At 34.6% G+C, this 17,187-nt stretch overlaps 3 protein-coding genes across 6 annotated transcripts; all 3 read left to right on the top strand.

Moving 5' to 3' along the window:
- Positions 1-1,488: 1,488 nt before the first annotated feature.
- LOC122414208 (protein RRNAD1-like) lies at positions 1,489-4,260 on the top strand. Of its 2 annotated transcripts, XM_043425240.1 has the most exons (9): positions 1,489-1,642; positions 1,933-2,042; positions 2,164-2,425; positions 2,526-2,674; positions 2,755-3,057; positions 3,162-3,315; positions 3,389-3,501; positions 3,833-3,887; positions 3,967-4,118. In XM_043425240.1, the coding sequence occupies exons 1-9, from the start codon at positions 1,517-1,519 to the stop codon at positions 3,985-3,987; spliced, it is 1,293 nt and encodes a 430-aa protein (XP_043281175.1). In that variant the 5' UTR covers positions 1,489-1,516; the 3' UTR covers positions 3,988-4,118. The 2 variants fall into 2 exon arrangements, with proteins under 2 accessions (XP_043281175.1, XP_043281174.1); XM_043425239.1 differs by lacking the exon at positions 3,833-3,887 and having other exon boundaries at positions 3,967-4,260.
- Positions 4,261-4,727: 467 nt separating this feature from the next.
- LOC122414210 (ras-related protein Rab-2) lies at positions 4,728-8,466 on the top strand. Its single transcript, XM_043425245.1, has 4 exons — positions 4,728-4,914; positions 5,561-5,700; positions 5,948-6,304; positions 6,805-8,466. The coding sequence occupies exons 1-4, from the start codon at positions 4,869-4,871 to the stop codon at positions 6,904-6,906; spliced, it is 645 nt and encodes a 214-aa protein (XP_043281180.1). The 5' UTR covers positions 4,728-4,868; the 3' UTR covers positions 6,907-8,466.
- A 1,056-nt stretch (positions 8,467-9,522) lies between these two features.
- Positions 9,523-15,684, top strand: Snx6 (sorting nexin 6). Of its 3 annotated transcripts, XM_043425242.1 has the most exons (11): positions 9,523-9,879; positions 10,049-10,099; positions 10,267-10,482; positions 10,951-11,072; positions 11,195-11,331; positions 11,444-11,751; positions 11,937-12,119; positions 13,020-13,037; positions 14,246-14,309; positions 14,612-14,697; positions 14,943-15,684. In XM_043425242.1, the coding sequence occupies exons 1-11, from the start codon at positions 9,874-9,876 to the stop codon at positions 14,991-14,993; spliced, it is 1,242 nt and encodes a 413-aa protein (XP_043281177.1). In that variant the 5' UTR covers positions 9,523-9,873; the 3' UTR covers positions 14,994-15,684. The 3 variants fall into 3 exon arrangements, with proteins under 3 accessions (XP_043281177.1, XP_043281176.1, XP_043281179.1); XM_043425241.1 differs by lacking the exon at positions 9,523-9,879 and having other exon boundaries at positions 9,889-10,099; XM_043425244.1 differs by lacking the exons at positions 9,523-9,879; positions 13,020-13,037 and having other exon boundaries at positions 9,890-10,099.
- The last annotated feature ends 1,503 nt before the right edge of the window (positions 15,685-17,187 follow it).

The following is a 17,187-nucleotide window of genomic DNA, read 5'->3' as shown; positions in this document are numbered from 1 at the left end:
TTGACGCGGTCAACGTATTGTTAACAGCATGTGTGGTCCCCCTTTCGTAGAGTGTGAACATATATTTAAGTATAGTTGGGTCTTGAGAGTAACACACGACGAGGCGAAACAACGTAACCGTTGAAGAGTGAAAGTGTTGCGAAGTGGGACGCACCGAGACTGCAATATTATTTATAATAATTAATAAATAAAGGATTTACATAAACGCGTCGCATCTTCGAAACGAGTTGGGCACATACGCGTGAATGTAAAACGTTAATGGCGAATAAAAATTCATATTCAAAATGTACACTGGTTTGGAATGACCGGCGTCGCTTATTTTCACTCGTCCTTTTGTGGTCTATCAAGTTTCGCTTTTCCCCATTATTTTCATTGGCGTGTTTCGATCACGCTATTGTTTCGAATTAAAACGACGATACACCGCGTCGAGTCTTCGCTTTTGTCACGAATAAGGAAGACTCAATAAAGTTTTTTAATTATTCCCGTGTAACGACTGTTTATCTTGAATTTTATTCTGTAATTTTTGAAAAATGAGAAATTTCTCTAGTATATATCGAACAACTTCTAACGATACTTCTATGAGAGGTTAGTAATATTTGTACAAGTCGTGTGTTATAACGTCCATCGTCCAGAACTAAACATGTTTATAGTATCGATAAACGCTAGAAGCATTCTTTGTTTGTTTTTGTGGCTACAGCTTTACTGAACCAATACAAGCGGAAGTTACGCTGCGCGGTGTTTACACAAATAATCACAAATAGAAAAAAAAAGCCGAGGCGTTGCGTGCTCGAGCATACGCGCTAGGACACGCGATAAGTTATAACCATTATAACCATACATACGTCTGTCATTAATACAATGACATTTCTCCTTCGAACTTCAAAAATTTATTTTAAAGATGTTGCCAGAGAGAAAAGAAAAATTGCGAAAAAAAAACAAAAATGATCACGTTGGCCCCTTTGATCATCGTTAAAAGTAGAATTTCTCCATACGAAGGCGTACTTTCACATTCGATAACAGTGCTAAAAAATTCTTTCACCCGCGGGCATCGTTTAAACGCGAAATTTTACGGTTCGCGTATCCTGTGTTTGAAGGTTAATATTCAATATAATAGCTTATTTTTTTAACGTTTTTTCGGTAGTGTAATAAATTAAAAGAATCGTGCTCTAGAAATTTTATAACATTAAGGATTATTCATTTTTAAAATAATTCTTCTCATTAACAATCAAATCAAATCATTAACAAAATAACAAATTATCAAAAGAACCGTTGCTCGTCGTAATGAAGTGATGAATTATACAATGTTAATTTCACCATTTTGGCAATTTAAACTCGTTTCCTCATATGTGTCTTATGAAAGTAATTGACTTACAAAAATTGAAATACTGCCTTCTCTGATCCTAGTAGAATATCGAGTATATATATTTTCAAATAATTCCCGCTCCACAGCACCATCGTATATATACATATGCGGGTCCCATATTGTGTAAACGAAAAAAAAATCGCTTAGGCAAGTATGGCAAGTGACAAACGAGTCGTTACCACCTGCGATTGTAAAGTATGCAATGGAATTCGCTCACGCTTGAATAAAATTTTCGTAGTGTTGGAAACTTACGGATGGCTTTTGGACACTTACATAGTGGTTAGTAGACTGTTATAATTCATTAAAATAGGTACAAGGAAAATAAACATCAAGCAGCGGCCGAGCTCACGTTTCATGTCCGTATAACCTCAACAAGCACAAGCTCCACATTATATCGTCAGACATGACATATAAAAACTCTCAAGACTGCCATGGACGTGAGACGAATTTGAAAAATTATGTGCAATGCCATCTTTGGTGAACTGTAAACGTCAGATCGAGGCAATCTCATGTGGGGCAAATACGAAAAATTGTATTTTCATACTAACGCAAATGAGTCATTTTTTCAGGATTTTTTCGTTGACAATGTATGGGATAAATTACCTTCTCGGTGGAGAAATATTCTGGGCGATGTTGATTCCGAGGAGTTGGGAAATTGGGTGATGGGAAAAAAATCAAGGTTCGGTTTAAATTTCATTTAATTTTCGAATCGAAAATTGATTTTTCTATGATTCATTTTAAACAGCTTTTTTATTGTTGCTATTACTATTATTATGTAACTTTTTTCTATCGATGTTTAGCACACGTGTGTGGCCCCTTTCACTGTTGGCCTTACAAAAAACGATAAAAACATTAGAAATAAACCGAGACCATGAAAATAAAGAAACACTAAGATGTAGTGGATATCGAAACAAAAAGTTTGAAAATTTACCATCAGAAACATCAGATTCGTTGCCTGCGTTGCCTGGAACAAAACGGAAACGAATCGACACAAAGCATCAAAAATTGTTCACTAAATCTGTCAAAAAGAAAAAGTGCCATGAAGTTGAAAACATTGCTCAGGTGTGCTAATTATTTCTGGTCTCTATTTTTTCTTGTCTCAAAATTATTGTGTATGTTTACTGATATCTATAATTAATTGCCTTGGATATACGAATTGAAGACAACGTCGGAATGTGCTGAGGTTGCAAAGTGCGAATGTATTGTTGACATTGGAGCTGGAATGGGTCATTTGGCACGAACATTGGCATACAATTATGGACTGGCGGTTGTGTGTTTAGAACAAGATAAATTACTTTCGCAGCAGGCAAAGTAATGAGCAAAAATTTTATATCGCACAAATCTTTATTCGAGTTATGAAAATTTCATCTCTGGTTTTATTTGACTTATAGGATTTTCGATGACAGATTGTCTGTTGAATTAAGGAAGAAAATACCAAAGATCGTGCTGAGAAACCCTCGTCACATTTCCACAAGGATTGTGGAATCAGATATACTTGGTAAAGGGTTGATGGGAAAATTAAAAAATGAATTTACTAAAAATTTCATTTTGAATCAGTCGCAACATGGTTTTGGTCTCATCGGTCTTCACACTTGTGGGGATTTGGCAGCCAACTTGATACGATTGTATTCGCATCATAATGAAATTAGATTCATCTGTATTGTCGGTTGTTGTTACATGAAAATCACTTGTGGGTAAGTTTTCCAAACAACATAGAAGTCATTGTTGCAGAAAAAGTTAATTTTGTGAGTTCTTATATTTTTATTTAACACGATTGCTTTCAATGATTTCCTCGCAGCATCAAGGACACAGGCTCGTTTGGTTATCCCTTAAGCAATTGCGTCTCCCTGATGAAGAATCACGAATTTTCTTATGCTGCTCTAGAAGTAGCTTGCCATGCGATCGAAAATCATTGTGAAAAGTTGATAACGGGAGACTATCATGACTTATTGGTAATGGCAAGAACTGCAGTTAAGGAATTATAGTAAAAAATTTGGTATTAGCAACACTATTGTTCGTTCACAGGTTCACGCTTACAGAGCTACATTAGAAACGATTCTAGTAGAAAAGAGTGGGGAAAGTATAAGACGCTCACATTTGAAGAATGTTAAACTGAAGGGAAATATGACGTTTGAAAGGTAATGAAAAATTCAAAAATACTGAGGTAACAGTTGAAGATGCTATCAAAATAAGATATTGAGAAAAAAATGTACAAACAATTTTTTGGAGCACAAAATCCCCTATCGAAACATTATTGACAACGAATTTATATTTTCAATAGTTTCGTTATTCGAGTAGTTACAAAAAAAACTTTGGGAAAGCTTATATAGTGTGCTGACCTTTAATTAGGTCTCAACTGCAAAACGCTTTTTGAGCTTAATAAAAAATTGAGAAATACCGACAAAATATTGTAGAATTGTTTTTCTGCTCAATAAAATTGATGCTATGCATTTTATTTGTCTCAACTAGTTTCAACAATAGGAGTGGTGAAGAATTGATGCTGAATTTACTGATTCGAAATTCGGTTCAGTATTAAGTTTGCAGTCTCAAGACTTCCAAATTGAAATAACATGCATATAAATATTTCTGTGTGCGTTTTTTAGATACTGTACAATAGCCACTGAGAACCTACACCCAGTAAATCGACCCGATCCCGAGGACCTTAAAACTTTCGAGGTGGAGAAACGTTTAGAGCGATGGCGTGAAGTCGTTGCCTTTGGAACATTGCGATTTTTTCTGGCTCCGCTTGTCGAAACTGCAGTGTTATTCGATCGATTTCTTTACTTATCAGAGAAAAATTTGTTGCCTGTATTACATCCGGTATTCGATCCAAAAATATCACCTCGGAATATCGTATTGACTTCATGCAAATAAAGAATGAATATTCTGTCACTTTACATGAATCCATGAGATTAATTTTCAGTAACTTTTTTTTATACAAGCTAAAATGTTCAACGAATGAGGGTACTTCCGTTTTAAAACGTAGTGATGATATAGCACAGTTTCATGACTATCAGTTGGTAAATATTTCAGATAACAGATATATGGTTGGGAAAAACAGAAAATTATGCTCATATTTTTTTATCGTAGTTTAGTTCCACAATAATGTGACACATATCATTCATATTTTCTTATGTCATCTGATACTTGAGAAAAGTTTTTTTAAACTTATCATTTTTCACTTATTTGAATGACCAATCTCTTGCATGGTAATGTAGGTGTAAAGGGTGCTAAGTAAAATAAATCGGTAAATTGGTGTCAAGTAACGAGATAAGGCGACTGCAACGCCACGTCGGAATAAAATGGCGGCTAGGAGTAACTCACTCGACGCACGCGGAAATGTCCGAAGTTAACCGAACTAGTTCATGACGTCACGCAATCGTCCAAGTCCAAGCAGCAGCGAGGATAAAAAAGTGTAGCTAATAAAAAACTGTGTAACGTCGTTTCGAAGTGCGTGTAACTAGTATTTCGAGTGTTGCTTCTTTTAAAGCTTTTTGAAATAAAAATGTCGTACGCTTATCTCTTCAAGTACATCATTATTGGGGACACAGGTAAATTTCGTTTTGGTAATAAAAACGTAGAAATGAGGAAAGGAGAAAAAAGAAACAAAAACAATGGGCCTCGATGATATTCCGATAATCATGATTCACGTTCAGTATTACGTCTCGCCTGACAGCTCGACACTGTTTTCGTCTATTCGACAATCACCCGATAATACGACTCTCCGAAGAACGAGGTTTTTCGTAAACTTCTCGGGTGGACTTTCCCATTGAAAGGACTTTTTATGAATATATACCATTTCATCAATTATCAATACGTTATTTCTTTGTGTAAAATGTTCTCACAAAGCCTTCCCCCTCCATGAAAAATTAGGATTCTTTCTTACAATTGCTTTCAGTTCTCCTAAGACCACAGTTGAAATATCTGAAAAAATGTATCATTTCCTTGAAAACAGCAGTAATATTTTCTGTGATCATTTTTGATATATTACTGTCATTGGTATTTTGCCGCTGAAGTGGTGATCTTTTTCTGGCTGAATAGGAGGCTCCGCACCTTGCATAAGAAAAAAATTTTTGAAAATAATTCTTCAGTCTACATAATCCATATTTATTGATAACAAGATAAACATATGTTAGAAATTTTCAAGGCTGGTTTTTAATGTACAGATCAATGAATACCCTTTTATTTTTTCAACAGGAGTCGGAAAATCATGCCTTCTTCTACAATTCACCGATAAGAGATTTCAGCCTGTTCATGACCTGACCATTGGTGTGGAATTCGGAGCTCGCATGATAACCATTGATAAAAAACAGATTAAGCTGCAAATATGGGACACTGTAAATATAATTTTGTTACTTATTTATTAAAACATGTTATGCAGTAAAAGTATTGTTCAGTTCAAAAAGCAATAGTGAAATGATTAAATATACGTTAAACTGCACGAAAGTTATATGTTAAACTGACTAGACGTCCAAATGATTGTCTTAAAAAACTTTTTGAATTCATTTTTTTTGCACCTTACTAGCTCTACACCCAGCAAAATAGGAAACTGATTTGTATTTTGACTTTTTTTTTCATTAAAAGGCAGGACAAGAAGCATTTCGTTCAATAACACGATCTTATTATCGTGGAGCGGCTGGAGCTCTTTTAGTTTATGATATCACGCGCAGAGAAACGTTCAATCATTTAACAACGTGGTTGGAAGATGCAAGGCAACACTCAAATTCCAATATGGTGATAATGTTGATCGGCAATAAGAGTGATCTTGATGCCAGAAGAGAAGTCAGGCAAGAAGAGGGTGAAGCTTTCGCTCGTGAACACGGTCTCGTGTTCATGGAAACTAGTGCCAAAACAGCGGCCAATGTGGAGGAAGCTTTTATCAACACAGCCAAGGAAATATACGAAAAAATTCAAGAAGGAGTCTTTGATATAAATAATGAGGTGAGCTAACACAATTTCAGCATTGAAACAAATCAATTTTCCTCACGCGTCTTACAAACCTACATAGTTGATTCAGTTTTGGATTCTCCACCTCCATTGGAAACTCGACATATTTATGTTTTGACCGTGAAAAAAGTATCAAAAATAGAAATGAACATTTTGCAATTTTATGGAATTGCTATTGATGAACTATTTTTACGTGATGTTAAATAATATCGAAATTGTACAGAAATATCCATGAAAAACAGTGAAGATCTGAATATGAAAAAGTTTGCGTGGTTCGAATGCAACGGATTTTCAACGTTGTAGAAAATTTCATAAATTTCTCTTACTATGAAAAGCAGTCACAGATCATTAAAAAAAAACTATTAAAACTCGAAAACAGCGAACTCGCTAGTGCAAGCTTATCCTCAATGAAAAAAATATCATACAATAAACATGTGATTTTAAAGTTTTAAGAGTTGCATGAAAACTTGATTGGAATTTTAATGAGATTGCAGGCGAACGGAATAAAAATTGGTCCCCAGCATTCGCCGACAAGCCCTGGTGGATTATCAGGCACCGGAGGTCAGGGCAATGCGCAAGGGGGTGGATGCTGCTAGGGGCTGGGGCTTGCTTGTCCGCTGCTAACTCGTTCTTCAAACTGATCAAAGATCATCAACCGCCGCCTGCTCGATTGATCGTTTTATCATTATTTCGTATCTTTATTTGTTTTTTTTAAGCAAATTTTTCAACTCGAACGATATGATTAGTACGTGCAAGTTCATGGGTGTGTCTCCAGTTTGTGGCAAAGTTCTAACATGTCTGTTAAACATTTTCAACTGCTTTTTTTTAAGCTCGATTATAAAAAAACATGAAAATATGCATGTTTATATGAATGTGCGTTACAAAAGTTTCGAGAGTCGCCCACGGATATGAAGTTTGCTCGTGCAGAAAGGAAAAACTAGCAGCTATGGATGACGTAGAAAAGAAAACGAAAATTGAATCTCGACATAAAAAAATCGCAACAGCCCTTATCATCCATATACTTTGATACGAACTATAGATTTCTTGGAATGAAAAAAGTAGTTGAAAAATGTTCACTCAAAAAGTTGCTAAAAATACAAACGATTACGAATTTTGATTGGTGATGAGAGAAAAGAGTAGAAACGAAGATTCCGGCGACAGAAACGATGGGTAACAATACACTCGTTCGAGTAACTCGACTTTGTGCGTGTATGTATCGATGTACCTAAAAATAATTGTAATTATGAATTATTTCTTTTCATTCCTTTTTTGAGTTCGATTAATTTAACTCTCCGAGCTGTACAATATCTCCGAGAGAAAAATAAGAGATAAACAAAGAAAAAGGAGTCAAAGAAGAAATATTAAACGAAAACAAAAAAAAATGAAGAAAGGGAAGCCTAAACTAACGTATATGAATGGTAACCGTGTACATTTAAGTTGCGAGGTTTTTCATTTTCACGAAGCGTCATAGAATCGAATGTGCAATTTTTATATAATTGTACACTTCTTATCATTCTATGTCTCAAAATTGTTTGTTTATTTTTTTTTAAATCCGCATGTATTGATCAATGAATATTAATCGTTATTGGCTTTGATAGTTTCAATTTTAAATACGCAATTACCAACGATTATCATGCAATCGCATTTAAAAATAATAATAGAGCTGATCAATCTTGATTGATTTAACAGCGTCAGAACTTGCCCGGAACAAGACAACCAAACGATCGATCTTGACAAAAATAATCGATGATAAAGATGTACCATACTGATAATATTGAAATGAAAAAAAATCCTTAGCGCACATATCCTCTTCTAAATCCTCTCCTACGACCCCCCCCCCCCCCTCCCCCCCTCGCTCATCTTCATTTATTATTTGTATTCATTTAGAACTAGTCAGCAAATAAGAGATGTGATTATTCCTTTGATCGTCTTACATTATATGTATATTGAAAAAGAAAAACGTATCTTAAGCACGTACTGTATAATCGATTGTATAAGTTAAAGACAACAACAACAACAACAACAACAACAACAAACGACAAACAAGAAACTGCGAAGAAATGAATGATAAAATAAACATGAACTATACGTTACACACACAATGCCTTCATTGTGCTCGATCGTAATAAATATTCGTTCACTATTGCTCAGTGAAAGACTTGTTGTTTTGTATTTATTTTTCATAATTAATTATTATTAATTTAGTGATTTTTTAATTATTCCTTATATTCGTTTTTTTGTAAAAGCTCCACTTCTTAATATTTATCCGTATACTGTATAGTTAACGTGGCGTTGTCGAGTCTTTCGTACACGTGACAACGTATTTGGCTCTTATAAATGTGCTTGATGTATCTTTCATTTTTAAATATATACAGGGTTTTCTCAACACTTTTTTCCATCCTAAAGTAAAAATATGCATTTTTTTTCTTATTACCGTTAAAGATGTACGTAGGTGAGTTTGGAGTTAAATTCGTAAACGTCTTTTGTCTTGAATAAAAAAGTTAAAAAAGTTTGTTAAATTCTTTGAGATACATATTCGGTTGAAGATTTCTTTAAAGGCGGTAAAAACTTAAAAAAATTCGAATCATCGAGTTTCGCCGTCAAATTACTGTAAAGATACGCTATATTCATTGATTTTATTACATTTCTGTATCAGTATTTTTAATAAATATCAAAATGATTTCATGATACTTATTCTAAGAATATCATATTACTTCCGTTGATTCGCATCACTTCAAACTACACAAACATTCTCAAGCTCCTTATTGAACAGAGAAACACTCACCCATAATATATAGTTAAAAAAGCTTCACTGATTTGTTATATTTCTACTTGAAACTCTCTTCACTACGCGTAAATAGTTGTCCAATTTGTATATGGATTATAACGCGAGTTAAAAATGTCCGATAATAAATGAAGGATTTGGGTGTCAATATAAGTGACAAGATCAGCATCACAATGCAAACAAGCACGTATATGTATATATGACTAATTTCCGTTAATTTGGGATTGAGATTGTACAAAATAATCGAAATTGATTATCAGATAGGAGTTAGGCGATTGGAATATTTATTTTTATTCAAGAGTGTCGGAGATCATACTTACTTTGCTAACGTTAATTTATTTCCTATCCTATGCAATAAATCAGCTTCTGTGTTCCAAAATTGTTGTGCGATAACAAAAGTATGGAGTATGATTGCCGAGTGTGCGAGAAGGAAAGCGCGCAGAGTTGGTCTCTGATTGGTCGTGGTAATCGACGTTGCCGCGTGTCCGCTCAGTATGCGGGTAACTCTCGCAACAGATAGATCGTTGTTAAGACGTTTATAAATTTCCGAGTAAAATTGCAAGTGTTACTAAGTAAATATAAAAGAGGCGGATGTCGTTGAAGTTTAGAGAACGAAACGAAAAGTTGTAGAAGAGTGGAAATAATAATTTCTAATATCCAGAAAAAAATTATATATATATATATATATTACAATTGACGCAATTGTAAAAGGTGGTAATTGTGGGGAGTGCGTACATACACACGTTTCTGTCAAAAGGGGGAGACGCTGCTCGTCGCCATGATGGTAGGTGGAACCTGTTATCAGTTCGTTGCAATATGAGAGCCGGTCATTAAGATAATTTGACTAATCGATCGTTTCTTATACGAAAGTGTGCCATTTTTTGATGACACTTATCAAAATTGAAGTGACGTGAAAAAAATTAGGACGAAAAAAATCATTTACAATGTTGCAGGACGGAATATGCGAAACCGCTGATACTTTAAACAGCGCGCCATCGAAAAAGGTATTATTTTGTTTTTTATCACCTTGTTTCGGTAAAATGCCGCAATTGTCATTGATATTCAATCGTTTGTTCTGTTGTTAATCTTTTCATTTAACCTCAATTTCAATGCCGTTATCGATCATTTTGAGGTTAACTCGCTAACGTCATATGTCCATGTCGTTTTGCAGATCATACAAGCTGATAACATTGACCTGTCTGACAAGTCGTTGCAAGTCGATATATCCGACGCTCTCAGCGAGAAAGACAAGGTCAAATTCACCGTACATACCACAACTACTCTGCCAGAATTTCAAAAATCTGATTTCCTTGTCGTTAGACAACATGAAGAGTTTGTTTGGCTGCACGATCGGTTTGAGGAGAATGAGGAGTATGCAGGCTACATTGTAGGTTTCTATACTTGTCCAATTATCCTATTATGTGTTCTTCCTTCCTCTCATGAAATTCATTTGAAGTTTTTGATGACAAAGAAAAAGAACTAAAACTTCAACATTCGTTGTGGATTTTAATTCAATTGTCTTGTTACAGTTGAATGAGAAGTTAACTCTGCTTCATTCGAAGCTTGCATACAATTGGTAGAATATTCAAACAACAGTGTCTCATTTTATTGAAACTTTCAAATTAGTATAAAAAATGCTGTATGCCAAATTTGTATTTTAAAAAATAACAAAGGTCTTCTAATTCCTAAGCGCTTACTTTTATTGTCTATCAGTATACTTTGGTATTTGGACATTCGCAACCCCAGTTTTATCCTCCACTCATTTTCATGTTTGTGCATTTTTGAAATGTTTTCTGAAATTTGGAAAATTTTGTAGACAAGTAATCTTTTAAATCATGCATATTTATTACTTCAGATTCCACCTTGTCCACCAAGACCCGACTTTGATGCTTCCCGAGAAAAGTTGCAAAAACTTGGTGAAGGAGAAGGTACCATGACACGAGAGGAATTTACAAAAATGAAACAAGAGCTTGAGGCGTACGTACTGCATTGAATCATTTTTAACGAATTGAATCCGATTGAATGATTAATGATAAGAAATTTGTCAATTCGCATAAAATTGTAATCAACTAATGAATTGTATTGTTTCAAATTTTTAGAGAATACCTAGCAACGTTCAAAAAAACTGTAGCCATGCACGAAATGTTTTTAACGAGATTAGCGCATCATCCAGTTTTCCGAAATGATCATAATCTCAGAGTTTTCTTGGAATATGATCAGGATCTTTGTGTCAGAGGTGAGAAAGAAAAGCTTGCATTTATTCAATTTTTACATATGAATTATACGCGGCCATTGCGTTGTGTAAACGTTACGTTATTAAACGCAATAAATACTTTGAACTGTTCCAGGTAGAAATAAAATGGAAATGTTTGGAGGTTTCGTTAAATCTTTTTCTAAAACTACCGACGAATATTATTTATCTGCAACCGTCAAAGATGTTAATGACTTTTTCGACCAAGAAATGACCTTCATACAACATTATCACAACAATCTTAAAGAGGCAACTGCTCGAGCCGATCGACAGACGGCCAAGCACAAAGATGTTGCCGATTCCTATATCAAAATATCAACCAATCTTTTGCAATTAGCGACCACTGATAGTGGCAAATTGGAAAGGTTTCTGGCTAAAATAGCTGAAACTTTTGAAAAGCTTAGGGTTAGTTTGAGAAAATTATTCATTCGCCATTTCGTCACATTCTCCTACTCTCATTTTATGACAGTTATTTCAATATTTTTTAACTCAATTAATATACTTGTACACATGAAGTACCTACAGGATATTAATCAATTGAAAAATTTGTGAAATTGAAAATGAAACCAATGTTTAATTTGTCTTTACAGAAAGTAGAAGGCCGTGTTGCTTCGGACGAAGATTTAAAACTATCGGATACTTTGCGTTATTATATGCGCGATACAGCAGCGGCAAAGAGGCTGCTTTTTCGTAGATTGAAAGCTCTACACGCTTATGAAGGTGCCAATAGAGCTCTGGAAAAGGCTCGAGCGAAAAACAAGGATGTTCATGCTGTGAGTTGCACAAGTTTTTTATATTCTCTTCCATAATCTTGATTCTTCGTGTAGTACTAATTTTTCGCGGCTAAAATGCATTGTTCTAACATTTTTATCCTCATACCTTGAGACATTTTCACAGTGTTCGCAACTCATGTGCAATTTTTTTTCGAACATATCGTTATACAGTAAAACCTCAATGAGCGTTACAATGCTTACACACAGTCATAATACATCAGTATTTGAATATATTTTTCGCAATTTTGTCGAGTTTGGTCTTTTTGTCGAAAGTGCTTGTCGGTTAAAATTTATTAAAACGTGATTTTCGACAAGCCATCGCGGTAAGGTTTTTTCAAACACTGTATTTTCGCTTGAATTCAAAAACTAAAAAAGTTGCTTCACTTTTTCAATTCAACCGAACATTTATCATTTACGCTTCTGATACTCGTTATTCTGAAAATCAACACAATGAATTTTTGGAAAAAGTACTTTTGAAACGATGCATTTTGTATTGATCACAAATAGATTAAATTAATTTTATAGGAATTTAGAGTTCCCGATCTTTCGTTCTGTATTGAATTTATTGTTGCTCTCCGTTATACAACGAATAATTAAGGTTTCACTGTGTTATTTACGACTCGTACATATGAGTTCGATCGTTTGTGACAACATGAAATACGTACGATAGTCGATAAATGTCGTGAACCAAAAAAATTGCGACGGTACATTGAAATTTTTATCCCTGAATATTTCAGGCCAATATTTGAGATCGATGCATTGTATATTCGTGTAGTAACTGTTTAACGCTCTGAACCATTGTCGATAATCATTAAAAAATATGTGTCGCGTATATTGTGCACGAAAGTACAAAATTCGACGTCGACTAATCGAATTGTTTGCTTTTTCCGGCTCTTCGAGGCCCTGGAGGTTGCAGAGGTGTGTGTCTTCTTCACGTACACTTCATGTTTGTTTTCTTTGGTTGGAAGATTCGAAAACAGCTTTGCGATGATTAATTATGAGACTCGTGAACTTTCATTGTTGTTGAAAAAAGTCTAATCGCTCACATTCTTTGCAAACAATTTCTTAAATAGTGTCGCGAAATATGAAATTGAGAAAAACGAAGATTATGGCAACAATAAACGAAGATTTTGACTGTGTTTTTCTGTCAGAAATAATATTTGGAGCGTCAATTTTCGTAATCAGTTACGCCTTTTAATTAGACGATTTGTTGGGGGGGGGAAGAAAAGTTACGAGGACTTCGAATTTCGTATAAGGATTTTTATCGTAAGAAAAGTCAAACGAATAGGTTCAAAATTTCCATCGAATTATTTAATCGTAGCAAATTAATGAAGAAAAAGCATAATATTTCAAGGACGTTTGTTAGTGAGAAAAAAAGGTCTTCTCAGCGGCCGGTATATAAAATTGCACGATACGAGCTTATTGCATGACTCTAATCAAAGAATCGATCTGCAGTCGGCATAATTTACTAACCTTTCGTGCATTTAAGCTTTTCTCCCCTGACGTGCTATGTTAATTAGGATAGTTAAAAAACTTACCTTTTTTACGATTTACTTCAGAACTCGAGACAGTTTTGTCCCATAGGAGAAAAAAAATCGAGCAAAAACCGACAATATTCGTGAAATGTCTGATCAAATTCATATAAATTCTGACGAAGACTGTGTTGAAGATTTTTCATTTTGCAAGTTTGTCAACGCAGATAATAACGTTAACAAAAATCGAGTTTCTTATTAACGTTATATTCTAGAGAATTTCATTGCGTTTTAGATTTTTCGAATGGAGAGCACAATTTTTATCGATTTTTCTGGGTGTCCAAAAGTAAATATTTAAAAAACTCAATCGCCTAGATGTTCGATATTCACCATTCATTCACCATCTTCATAGCCTGTTCGTGTTTATTTGCATTCGCTGGAAAACGTTAGAGAATAATGAACATTAAATAAAATAAAATTTTAGCGAATCGCTGGGATCGCGTTTATTTTGAATTTTTTGTTCGTGTCAAGCTTCTTCATACACACGTTCATGTTATCACCGAGCATTGCACGCCTCTCGCATCATTACTATGGCTGGAGTACAATAATAAATCTAATTTATATCTGTTTTTTCTCAAACGTGTTACGATCAAGGCTGAAAAAGTACAGACCGAAGCTTGCGAAAAGTTTGAGCAAATGTCCGACAAAGGAAGAGAAGGTGAGTTTGTTCAATTTATTAAAATCATTGGTCCCTTTACCTCGACGATGAGTCGTCGATTTCTCAAAATTTCATAATTTTTCACGTCCTTCTATTGCGTGCAGCAAAAGACAAAATTCTCCGACATCTTTTCCTATATTTCATGAAATTTCGTTGGGAATCTGCGAAAAAAATCAAATATTTTTCATCCTAGTTCAGCCAAGTTTCGTGTTTACATTATTTTAATCGACTCGGAGACTATTTTCATCAACTCTTTTGTACTCGTTCAATTGAATGTTTTGTGACAATAATTGTTGTTTCAGAACTCACGGATTTCAAGACGAGACGAATAGCTGCGTTCAAAAAGAATCTCGTCGAATTAACGGAATTGGAGATTAAACATGCGAAGGTAAATATCGATTTTCAATTATTCGCGGCGAAAGATATCGACGAAAGCAAAAAGTCTTGGAACGTCGTTAGTTATATTTAACCCCTGATAAATCAGCCACAACAATTTGAAACGAAGATAAAATCTCACGCGAAAGGCTTGTTGGGTTTCGAGTGATTCAGAATGATTAATGAAAAAATAACCAGATATCATCACAGATCCATAGACCCTGAACTGAGAATGTTTATTTTCCTTTAATTTTACAGGCTCACGCAGATTTGCTCAAAAAGTGTTTAGTGGCATTGAGAGAAGAGTGATCGTGCGGCCGGATTGTGAAAGTGGCGACCATCGGTTATCTTCAAAAGATCTGCATTAATTATGCGAATACCAATTTTATTCTTTAATTCATAATTTAATGATAATTGTAAGATATTATATTTTTTGTTATACGAGCTATCTTTACCAGGGTTCCGACTCGAATCATTGCAAGCGTTCGTATGCGGCAAGGGGGTTTTTTATACTGTAGAGAGAAAGAGAAAATAACAAGGAATCATTGATTATGGTTAATATGTAGATGACCAGCTGTAAAGTGCTTCGATACGATAATATTTGTCATCGTTGGATGTAATTACTTCTGCCTACTTTTTGTTTTTCTTATCTTTTCTCCTTTTTAACGTTTTTTATTACTGAGATGACAGATAGGGCCTCGTTGCGAACGAAATAGGATCGTTATACACTCTCACTCAAATTGTGACGAGTCTGAAGGCTCGAGGTAGTAAAAGACACCCTTGCAGCTCAGTTCAATATCCCGTTATGTTTACCAAGTGAGACCTTTCATATTCTATATACATATATAGATATTATATACATGTATATATATGCACTCTCTCTCTCTCTCACACACACACACATATATATGTATATATATTGTCCACATAAAATTGTATTATGGATGAATAATACACCTACCTGCTATATTGTAATAAAGTTCAGTAGTACAGACGACAAGATTTATTTGACATTCTCTTCTTTGCTCCCTCGTCTAGGGAATTTCCATCTGGCCACACATCATTTGTTGACGCTTCACGTTTTCTCTCAGCGGGGAATTAAAAAACAATCGTTCCTTTTTTTGCTACATTTGCTAGAAAAGGGGGGACTGTCTGATATTGGTTGGGGAATCCGATTATTTCGTTTTTCATATTGATTTATTGTCAAAGTGGGGAGTTTCCTTCTCGAGTGTTGGCCACTTTGAAATTTCTTATTCAGAGTGCGTAGTCCTGAAAATCATAATGTTTGGAGCTGTAGCACGAAAAAATATCACACTAGCGTTTTTTTGTGTTTCCCTGCGAGTTTTGACGAAACCCTGAATTCTTTCCAACCGGACGTTTCGCATTAAATTTCACCTTTTCCAGCCTCATTCGTTCGATAGAGAGAAAATTCTTCGAAGCCGTTCCTGCTGTTGATTTTGATGAGTTATTAATGACCAAGACTGAGAGAAGGGAGAAAAATAGTCGATACTTTTGTCCAGAGTGACTCTGGGAGAGCAGAATTAAAAGTTCACGAGGCCATATAAACAAAATGACTTTTTCCTCGATTTTTGCGTTGCCTCTTTTCGCGGAGCACTATTTACAAATGTATTAAAAAAAGCATGTGAAGCGAGTAAAAATCCCATTAAGGGAATAAAATATCTAAACGAATTCTTAAGGGGTAAATCCACCACTCTGAGGCCTGAGGCAGCTACACACAAGAAGGAACTCTATTCAACATTTCATTCAGAATTTTCTGGTGCTCTGAGCATCCTTCGTGCAACCGAAAAACTCCATTAGGGGAATTAAAATTCGTAATGGATACTTAATTCGTTGAAAAAACCAATGATTCTTGGGATGCTTACCTCTGAACACGAGTCACGCTCTCGTCACGATCTTGACGAGAGACTGAGTGAAAAAAAGGGGGGAAAAATGGCATTAACGTCGAAAAATATGGACAATCAGGACAATAAATGTGGAGAGGAAGATTCGCGGTTTCATTCACTTTTTATTGAATATATCGGATCGTTTCATTCTATAACACATGATTTGCAGACATATACTGAGAAATTTTTTAAATTGCAAGGATCGTTTAATTCTTTGAGAATTTCTTCTCTTTTTTTTTCTTCTTCTTCTTCCTTCTGAGATTCCACCGTTAATGTACCACCATTTAATTATCTTAACTTACGTATTAACAGATTCTATATATTTATGTATATGTGTGTATGTATATACATATATATAAATAAATATACATATATATAAACATATATACATATAAATATATATATGCATATAGATACATCTATATTATTTTCATCTCCTTTTTATTCAATTAATTTATATGTATAACCTATATTTATTTTTAATTTAACGTATATACGCGACAGATTGTATCGGTCATGTACATTCTCTCGCGCATACAGATATAATTCGAATGTTGTTTGTGTGTGTGTGTGTGTGTGTGTGTGTGTGTGTGTGTGTG

The sequence above is a fragment of the Venturia canescens genome, chromosome 7 (assembly GCF_019457755.1).
Source record: "Venturia canescens isolate UGA chromosome 7, ASM1945775v1, whole genome shotgun sequence".
Taxonomy (NCBI): Eukaryota; Metazoa; Arthropoda; class Insecta; order Hymenoptera; family Ichneumonidae; genus Venturia; species Venturia canescens.
The sequence above is the reverse complement of the archived record's forward strand: the minus strand, read 5'-3'. Positions and strand labels throughout refer to the sequence as shown.